Source organism: Staurois parvus, unplaced genomic scaffold, assembly GCF_062004578.1.
Source record: "Staurois parvus isolate SC_StPar_1 unplaced genomic scaffold, SC_StPar_1.0 ptg000303l, whole genome shotgun sequence".
Taxonomy (NCBI): Eukaryota; Metazoa; Chordata; class Amphibia; order Anura; family Ranidae; genus Staurois; species Staurois parvus.
Window position 1 is genome coordinate 12,662,464 of NW_028318099.1, and position 10,187 is coordinate 12,672,650.

Genomic DNA, 10,187 nt, shown 5'->3' on the forward strand with positions numbered 1-10,187 from the left:
AAGGGAAATCTCCATAATGGGACCCAGATGGCGAAAAAAAAAATCTAGCAGAGGTTATAACCCTCCCTTGCTCTAACCATAATGAAAAAAAAAGTTTTGCACATGACTCTTTATTACTAGCAGTGAATGACAAAACTGATGCTTTCCACCTGTTAGCTAGGTGTCTCATCACACAGCAGAAGCAAAAGAGTGCTACACTTCCACTTTCAATGCAAAACGTTGTCAATTTCACACCTGCAAATCATGTAGTATTTCCATGTTTATCCAACCCCTGTATCTAAGGCTTAGCAAATCAGTAAAATTATATTCTGCCTAATTTCCCAGAGGGTTAATTTCCCACGTTAAGCATGAAAACATACATGGCAAATGTATATAAATATTGCAGCACTAAACCCACATTTATGTCAACATTTTTCTGCTGCCAGAATCTCCCCACGTCATATTTTTACTTTGATCTCTTTAGCTGCCAAATTACTCTTACTTACCATCACACTCGACTGTTTTATGCCGTATTTGAAAGCTCTTGATTTATAAAGATTATATACTGTTTCTTTACATACAATACAGCTGATTGCAAATATTTAAAACCAATCTACTGAAGAAGTTAAAAATTGCATATTTCAAACAAAAGTGTATATCATTTCAGGATCTGATTACATGTGAATGGACCTGGATTTGATTGAAATTCTGTTTGATGACTGTAGTGTACATTTGGTGACCTATACCTAAAATGTATACATGCTTTTGTTCCTTGGGACATTTGATTCCCCACCACTCCTTTTTGCGTTTAATGTCAGGTACTTGATCACATTCACTACAACACTTTTGTTGGCCTCTCTGCCACAAAATCAGTATATTTGCTAATTGGTAAAATTACCTAAAAACTGGTTCTTCTCACTTCTTTTAATTCATGTCATTGTCATAATCCTTGTAGCAAAGATTAGCCAGATGAGGTTTGAATCTTTTAAAGGCAATTGGTTCTTTTATTAAACAGAACTTATGTGTACAAAAAACCCTAAAAACATACACCCCGTCCTTTACCAGTATAGACACAAATAAATTCTAAATTCAACACAAAAAATACCCATATGATTCCTCTAACATACTCACCTGCTTTGCTCTCCCTTTTTACTATTTTTTGGCTATAGTTTCTGCTGTATAAATTAAGATTAATTTTTTTTAGGAATTCTTAATTTACTAATTTTACTTCTAATATAAATTTGTGATTCCGCTGTGTTATATTTTTGTTTAGTTTTGTGCAATTTTCATTAACCACTGTTTCAATTGTTTAGCTTTATTTAGGTGGGATGCCCACTATAGGTGAATTTATGTATTGATAGATATGGGTATGGATATATATGGTCTATTGGATTGCATATTTCTATATAAATATAGAAGCATGTAGTTACAGTGATTTTTTTTATATTTACTATACCAGTACAGTAAGGGAAGGTCTGGATGCCCTAAATAAAAAGAACAGTTGAGTGAAAGGGTATAGATTATGAGTTGTCATTTTTTTTTCAATCATTTGTGTGTTTATTGTTTTACTTTGTTCAAATGTAAATGTTTTACTCTGTATTTTTTGTGATACATTTTGAATGCATTTTTACTGTGTGTTTCTATACTGGGGGAAGTTGTGTTATTTATTCTGAAATGACGATTGATACATATTTGACTGTACTGACACCTTTTCTTTTGTGTTTTATGATTTTTTTGTATTTCACAACACCTTTGATCTTTGTAGGAGGTTGTCTCCTGGAGGATCAACTTTAGAGAGCTTGAGAGACAGAGACAGAATGTGATGATCCAAGGCTAGTTTCCTGGATGTTCTCCATGTGATTCAACAATTTGAACATTCATAAATTCCTCAATCAAAGATTTTTTTCATGAAATGCTACCTGCAACTGTTGTAGGCTGACAAATAGATTGTTTTTTTTTTTAACTTAACACCCTCTAAACTCTAAAATTTAAATTTACTTTCATTTTAGTCACCACTAATCTCTAGTAACTCTGCTTGTGTTGAACACAATTTGAAGCATTTTTCAAGATCTATGCAAGTTCCAACAACTACAATGTGATGAGGAATAGCTGGTGCTCCTGTTCTACTAAAAGATTTTATCCAGGACTTTTCTGGGTGTTTAGAGCATTTTGTCTCTGGTTTTCGCTAAAAAGAAATATTTAATTCACACAGAGGGAATTCTAATAGATTTTCACACAGCAGTCTAATTCACAGTGGTGATTAAGGCAAATTGTTGCTGAGCTGATTTCAGGGACTTCCCTTTTCTATATTTCTGGAAATACCTCTAATGAATAAATATATATCTTATTCTTGTTTCACAAAGGATAAGGAACTCATCTGTTTGAATTGAGCCTCTAAACAAATTAATTGTACCTTGTTTTGGTATATTTTAGATAATGTCTCTAACATCGATTTCACGTGCTATAATATTAGAACCTTTTAATAACCAAAGCAACACTGTTGAGTTTGTTATTTGGGGGTTTTCAAGTTCTCCACAATTACAGCTTCTACTATTCATTGCTTTCCTATTAATTTATCTTCTTACTATTTTTGGCAACTTTACTATCATTACTTTGATTTTTGCAGACTCTCGATTGCAAAAGCCAATGTACTGTTTTCTCTTTAATATGTCTTTTTTAGACTTTTCCTACAGCACCGTCACTGCCCCTTATTTGTTATACAGATTTGTCACAGGTAATAAAAAACTTTCTTTCATGAAATGTATGGTTCAGCTTTACTTCTTTAACTCTTTTGCTAGTACTGAATACCTTCTGCTTACTACTATGGCTTATGACCGATACGTAGCTATTTGTGATCCCCTTTTCTATCCACAAACTATGAACAGAAGAACTTGTTTTTGTTTAGCAGGTTCTGCCTGGTCAGCAGGATTTTTAGCTGCTGTACCTGTAACTGCTCTAACATCAAAACTTAGTTTTTGTATGTCTACTGTGATTAACCATTACTTTTGTGATGTCGCTTCCTTACTGAAACTAGCATGTGATGACACCCTACCTGTAGAAATCACAATGTTCTCTCAAGGGGTTGTATTGTTGTTCAGTTGTTTCCTACTTACTGTGATGTCCTACGTCTACATCATCTCTGCCATCCTCAAGATTAGGTCTACAGAAGGAAGACTCAAAGCCTTCTCCACTTGTGGATCTCATCTCACTGTTGTTATTCTCTTCTACCTCCTGGTTGTTTGTGTGTATATGAAGCCGTCCTCCACATATTCACTGGATGAAGAGAAATTTCTGTCTGTCTTTTATGTAAATATTATTCCTATGTTAAATCCATTTATATACAGCCTTAGGAACAAAGATGTCAAAGATGCATTTAAAAATATGTATGAGAAAACACTGCAAAATAAAAATCGTAAAATATAAAACTGTTGAAAAATTGTGTTTGCCATGACCTGTAATTGAAGATATAGGGAGCGGGTATGTGATATAATTATCTCTAGATGTCTCATAAGAGGAAAAAATATTTAGATAGGAATCCCAAATTATTACTTAATTTTATCATCAATTTCATCATTCCAACTCTTCATAAAACATCTTCATACAATTTCTGAATGTGGGAAGAAAATAAACATACAATACAGTCAATTTATGTTCATATCCTTTCCAAATTGCAAGAATGTATAAAGAATTTATAAAGATAGAGTTGAAATGATGGAAAATAATTAGGTCTTCTTTCTTTTCTATGAGAGATCTGGAAATAATGGTGAGAATGTGCATAAAAACTTTAAAATTTGAGATCAATCCCATTTAGAAGGTGGTGGAAAACACAATTGGAGCACATTTTATGTGGAGTTTAGAACACATATGGTGTTGTATATAATTTACCTGGTTAAAAGTGTTGGATCCCATTCCAAGGACTTTACCTGTGTGTGGAATGAAACACAGTTATACAGAAAGATTGGGGACTTTGCAATATTATATTTACTACATGTAGCACACATTTTAGCATGGATTGTGTATTTGGATATAATATTATGTATACTTAATAATGGCTGCATTTCATATTATAACGGTTTATAAAAATGGTTGGTTTGTTGGATAGCAAGGTTGTAGGGGATATATTGTTTAGTGTTTAAATTCATTTCTTTAATCTATGATCTCCAAACAGCCAGCCCAGTCAATCTGTTATAATAGTCATTTGCCCAAACTGTTAAAGCATGTCCTTCTGAATCTGTGAAATTTCACTGTTTTGGCTTTGACTGGAAAATTGGCAAATATGTTATCTGATGTACAGTACTTGAAAAATCTTTACAGTTGGTCTTCTTTGTTCCTATCTATGTACTGTTTACTCATGCAGTAAATATGTAAACTGTGCATGCTTTGTAAAAAAAATTAGGGTGCAATATATTTTAACAAATGTTCTTGAGGGATTTTATTTAGTATTTAAACATAAATAAACATCAAAGACTCATAGAAAAGATAGACATTTATTGGTAGTTAAAGGATGGAGATCTTGAGTTGTCACAGATTAGTTCTCAATGCCACCAGCTCAGTACAGGTCCATTTTATCTCAGATGGTAGCTTTCAGCTTACCTGTACCTGTCACAGTAAACAGTTTAGTTTTAGAGGTTATTTAAAAGGCTAAGTTAGCTTATTGATTAGGGGTTTGGTTTTTAAAAGAACCATTGTTGCAGTCACATCCTCTGTCACTGACATTTTTGATGGACAGCTAAGTCTGCATATAAAAGGGAAGTAAAATAAGGACCAAAATAAAAAGTGAAAAACAATCTTTACAGTCCTGGGTATTGAGAGTAACACAGTCCCCTTGCTGGTGCCAGTGACAGGGTCAGTAGAACATGAACTTCAGTGATTCACCCCACACAGTGTATGTAGAAGGGTTACCAGAAAATGAAGACTCTCAGAAAAAGAATGGTCACGTTTGCATTGGTATATCATACATAAATGTAAGATGCATAAACACTTCCCATGGCATAAAATCATAAAAAAATCCTTTATTGAATAAAAGTGCACTTACAAAAGTAATTAACATCATTAGCACTGTGTACACCTCAAAATACAAATTGCCAGAATCAATTATGGCTGCTGCTCAGCACGAATGCATGGTGACATGTATGCAGCTATCAGCAATGCACTTTCTGGACTATTAATTTAGGTCAGGTGGCTTAGAATGACAAATGATGTTGAATAATAGGGGCTTTGTTATGTGCCAGCATACTAACTATAAAAGGCAGTGTTCCCAGCAGGCCATATTCTAATGTAAGATATATCAGACCATTAGCTAAGAGAGCCTTTTACTGGAGGTGGTAAACAGGTGGCTAAATAAAAGTCTTATCTGAATTAAAAGAATCAGCTCCCAATGACTTCAGTGGTGCTCAGATCCAGCACCCGAACTTCAGTAATGTCAGTCAAACCCACCTCAAACCAAACCCAGAACTGTGTATGAGACCTTGAAGTTCAATTTCTAGAGACCAACAGGGATGCTGAAGATATCAGGATTAGCTTTTCGGCAGAGAGCACTATGTGTTTCCCATTTTTTAAATTACATATCTGTGTGGGATAAAGTGCAAGTACATAAGGAGACAGCAGTATCCTTTTTGATCCTCAAGTGGGAAAGAATGTTATGACCTTCCTGTTAGCCCAGGGGTCACATTGGTAAGGTGAGCAGACACAGTTTTTGTGGTGATTTAATTGAGCACCTTCACACTTGGATGTATGAATATGACCACTAATTTGAATCACTGGATTATTCAGCTGTTTCATTGATCATCAACAGTGATTATAATTTGATTCATGTGTATATTATTGCACTGCACTCTGTTTGTAATTCCCAGCAGGTCAGTATGTGTTTCAGTAGATAAGGGAGAGATGACAGTGCGTGACACTATGTTTTGCGGTTTCTCTCTTTTTATGCATGGCTGAGGAGGATTGTTAAGTGGAGGTGGAACAACAGAGGAGTGCAAAAGATCTAAGATTAAGAAGTGGATTCATCTGATTCATTTGGGAATGTTCATGTGAGTCCTATATAAGGGACACAAGCGCTATATGACCTTACTTAATGGTTCGGTCATATACAGTATTCTGGGTGAGAGTACATCTGGTAGAGGGCTCATATCACTTAAAGCATTGGGCACACAGTGGTGATGAAAAGATTGGAGAAGTAATACCAGCTTTACATCAATATTGAGGAGTGTGAACACGCACATATAGTACTATTGCTGGGCTGAGTTATTACATTCTCAAGCTCATTTGTTTTTATTTATCACAAACATATTCTCATTTTTGCTCATGTTATGTAAAATTAGTTGGTTTAAAGTGAAGCGCAGCACTCTTGAGCAGAGACAGACTGACAACTCATGGGGCCCCGGGCAATAGGGGATCATGGGGCCCCTGTGTCCTCATCCACGCTCAAGCCACACCCAAAAAAGCCTATGAAAGGTACTAGGGGCATCTCATGGGGCCCCCTACTGACCCAATTGGGCCCGAGTGCCCAAATGGTCAGTCCGCCCCTGCTCTTGAGGTAAATTGCATGATAAATAACGCATCTGATATGAGAGTGTGAATAGTGTGGGTGATTAACTGCCATATATTATGCACAAATAGCAGCTCACAAGGTTATTGTATTTAAAAGTATGGGCATACATATAATTACATCTCCAAGCACATTGTACTCCGACTGAGTATGGGGGTATCACATGTGTAAGACTTTCAAAGCTTGGACTGATTAAGTAGCTGACATTACCTCTTGTGTATTACAAAAATCAACCAATTTGCTCACCTCTGTATGAGCTATCAGGAATATAGCTTAGCGTAGCTTGGTAGTCCCCTTTCTCATAAGCCAAGCAAGCATACTGCTATGTGGCTGCCCCAGAAATACTATGCAATGCTATATTTACTGACCTGGAAGTACAGGAGGATATACAAGGGTTCCAGGAGTGCAGTTATCCACAGAGGACGGTTAGCACTGGTGTTTCACAGGAACAGTCAGTGGATCATGCCGATGGGTGAATTTAGGTGACAAGCAGAGACATGCTGAGAAACAGGAAAAGTGTCTTTCCAGGCAGCAGGCAGAAACATGGTCAATAAACAGGCTAGGATCAGTTCAGGCGACAGGCAGAGATGTGGTTAGCAACAGACAGGCGAAGGTAAGTTCAGGGGGCATACAGAGGCAACACCTTACTGGTATGGTAGTGATAAGAAACATTGTTGCTTGCTTAGACTGGTCTAGTGACACTGGGAATCGTATGACAGTGATCAAGAACACTGTTGCTGTCCTATGCTTGCCTGGTGACATTGTTCTCGGTGTGGCGGCAATCATGAACACTGTCACTGGCTTACGCTGGTCTGTTGATCCTGTACTGGTATGTTGGTTATCAGGAACACTGTTTATGGCTACACTGGTCAGACTGACCATTTGGAAACTGCCTGAGGGCCCGGGGTCAGTAGGGGGCCCCATGAGATGCCCCGGTACCTTTTTCATAGGCTTTTTTCAGTTTGGGCAAGGACACAGGGACCCCATGATCCCCTATTGCCCGGGGGCCCCATGAGTTGTCAGTCCGCCCCTGGCTAGGACCATAGCTACTGAACCATACCCCTACCCAACTCTCTCTCTCTCTCTCACTTCACATTCCTACCCGACTCTAATTATACCAATGAAGGAGACCAAACCACAGTTGCAGTAAAATGGTCATCACGGCCTTTTATTAACAATTCAAATTAAATAACTCAAAACATTCCTTAAAACATCTCCTTAGAAACACCAGTCCAATTATTCAAAGGCCAGACAAAACACTGCCACACTGTTTTGCAGCCATTATGCCTGGGAGGCAGGAGCTACAGAGATTCTAACAATTCTTCAGGGACAGGCTGAGAGGTGGCTGACCCCACACCATTTTGTGTCAGAGAAGGTTGTGTGTGTCTGCCTTTCTGCAGGAAAAGTTCACACGTTCCTTGCTTGGCACATATATTGAACGTGATAATGCAGCAGTTCTTTGTTAGATACCATGGCTTTCAGGATGTCCTGTGGCAGGCCAGAAGTGTACGCAGTCACTTTAGTTGTCTTTACTCTGCAAATGTTTGCCTAGCCAAAATGCATCAGCAACTCAAGCTGCCCACCAACCATTTGAAATGCAATAGACCCATGTGTTCGTTGTTGGTCATGCTGCAGTGGCCGTGCCAGCAGTAGTACATCATTAGTGAGCATCTGTTTGAGTACCCAAAGAGGACAGGCTCTGGAGAGCATGAGTTCTCTTTACTATGTCATTAGCTCCAGATTTAGGATGTGCAGCATCATGTTGCTCTTCAAAGAGGTTACCTAAATGGTGAGCATGATGAGGCAGAAATTAGCAACAAAATGCCTCTGGTGTTTCTGCTGGAGCACATATTGTATGTTGTGCTGGACAGACACTCAAGGCACAGCAGCAAAAGGAAGAGGAGGAATTCCTGCTGTTTCAGATCCAGCAGGATCCTTTGCTTGCCTCTTTCATCTCTGTGAGGCACAAAAAGCAGGAGGCAGAGGAGGAGGAGTGCGAGGTGGAGGAGGAGGGTTGGGATGCTGACAGTGATGAGGAAGAGTTAATGGATCAGGCTATCGGGGATGTTTCACCCCACTTAAACCCCAGCAGTTGTATGTGGGCATAGAGCATTCATTGAGGACACAGGGTCCTTTGCGGCATTTTGTGGCAAATGGGCACTTATGTGCTAAAATGCCTGCACAAGAGTCCCAGGATTCACCCCAAAAAGGAGAAGGGTCAATACTGTGTGACAACCCTTTGTGTTTTTTGATACAAAGGAAAATCTCAAGCTACCATCCCAGAAGGAACAAAACAATTATGCTTTTAAGTAGTTTTTTCCAACCACAGCCAACAGACTCAGCTGCAGGCAGTAGCCCCGGTCAGTGCCTTAACCATATGATTATAGACTACTTTACTTTAGCCGAGTCTTTGAAGTGAGAACCTTGTGGACCTAATGGGTGTCCAGGCTGGATCCCTGGCCAGAGCTACACCCTGGAGCTTCTGCCTTGCCCTGCTGCTATTGTGCTATCTGAGAAGGCTTTCAGTGCAGTGGGATATTTTATTACAGAGAGATGAATTTGACTGCATGTCCAACAAAGTGGACTGGCTTACTTATAAAAATGGACCAGTCCTAGATCAGCAATTATTACATAACCTCTGCAGCGGATGTTAATGGCTAGATTTTTTTTTTCTCATCCAGTACCCCCAAAAGTGGTACTTTCCACCACTTCAAGCTCCTGCCACCATTGCCAGTCCCTGCCACCTTTGCTAGCTTGCCACTCTTACCAGCACCTGCCACCATTACCAGCTCCTGCCACCTCTGTACACATGCCACCATTACCAGCTCCTGCCACTTGCCCTGACCTGCCATTGCCATCATTACTAGCTTCTGTCACCACTGCTGGACTGCTACTATCACAGCTCCTGCCACCTCTCCTGCCCTGCCTTTACCTCCATTACCAGCTTCTGTCAGCTCTGCTTAACTGAAACCATTATCAGCTCCTGTCACCATTGCCAACTCCTGTATACTCTACAAGCCTGCCACTGCCATCATTACCAGCTCCTGACACTTTTGCTGGCTTGCCGCTATTCCAAGCTCCTGCCACCTCTCTTGGCCTACTGCAGTGCTTGAGCACTGCTTTTTCAGCTGGTCTTTAGCTGCAAAATTTCTAATGTTTGCTTCAGGTTATATTCAGTATTGTGTCCCGATTTTGTGGCCTGGTTTCTCTACACTGCACTGATGATGACCAAAAATCCTAAAACAGCTCTATGCAGTTTGGAATAAATGACTCTGTAATATTATCTGATTCTATACTCTACACCACTTATTTTGGATGTGCAGTTGACCACTGGGCCAAAAATTAAATATTTGCATGGCTCCTCCTACTGTGCTGAAATGAAAAAAACAATAGTCTTACTTTTAGGATTTGTAATGGAATGAGACAGGTGAATAACTAAAACATCTAGGGCCATTAGTCTGAACAGCCAAGGTTGGGTCCAAACTTATGTTCAGACCAAAACCTAAGCTCATCCCTACTCTGTACATAGGCAAATCATTTTCCTGAGACAACACAAACTGAATATAGCAAAAAGCTTATTACATTCATGTCCACGCATTTAAAGCAGTATTAAACTCAAAGCCAAAAATGGAATATGGATCATAAGATGTGGTGGCTG

The 10,187-nt window shown here is 38.9% G+C and overlaps 1 protein-coding gene across 1 annotated transcript; it reads left to right on the forward strand.

Moving 5' to 3' along the window:
- Positions 1 to 2,521: 2,521 nt before the first annotated feature.
- Positions 2,522 to 8,637, forward strand: LOC149457798 (olfactory receptor 5AR1-like). The gene is made up of 2 exons (XM_089683120.1): positions 2,522 to 3,285; positions 8,401 to 8,637. Exons 1-2 carry the CDS (start codon positions 2,626 to 2,628, stop codon positions 8,635 to 8,637), a joined length of 897 nt encoding a protein of 298 aa, XP_089539246.1. The 5' UTR covers positions 2,522 to 2,625.
- Positions 8,638 to 10,187: the final 1,550 nt, after the last annotated feature.

Excerpts from the sequence above, each read along its gene's own strand:
- LOC149457798 (XM_089683120.1), top strand. The coding sequence starts at position 2,626 with ATGTACTGTTTTCTCTTTAATATGTCTTTTTTAGACTTTTCCTACAGC. Across the intron at positions 3,286-8,400 it reads AATTTCTGTCTGTCTTTTAT|ACACTCAAGGCACAGCAGCA; the intron begins GTAAATATTATT and ends TGTGCTGGACAG.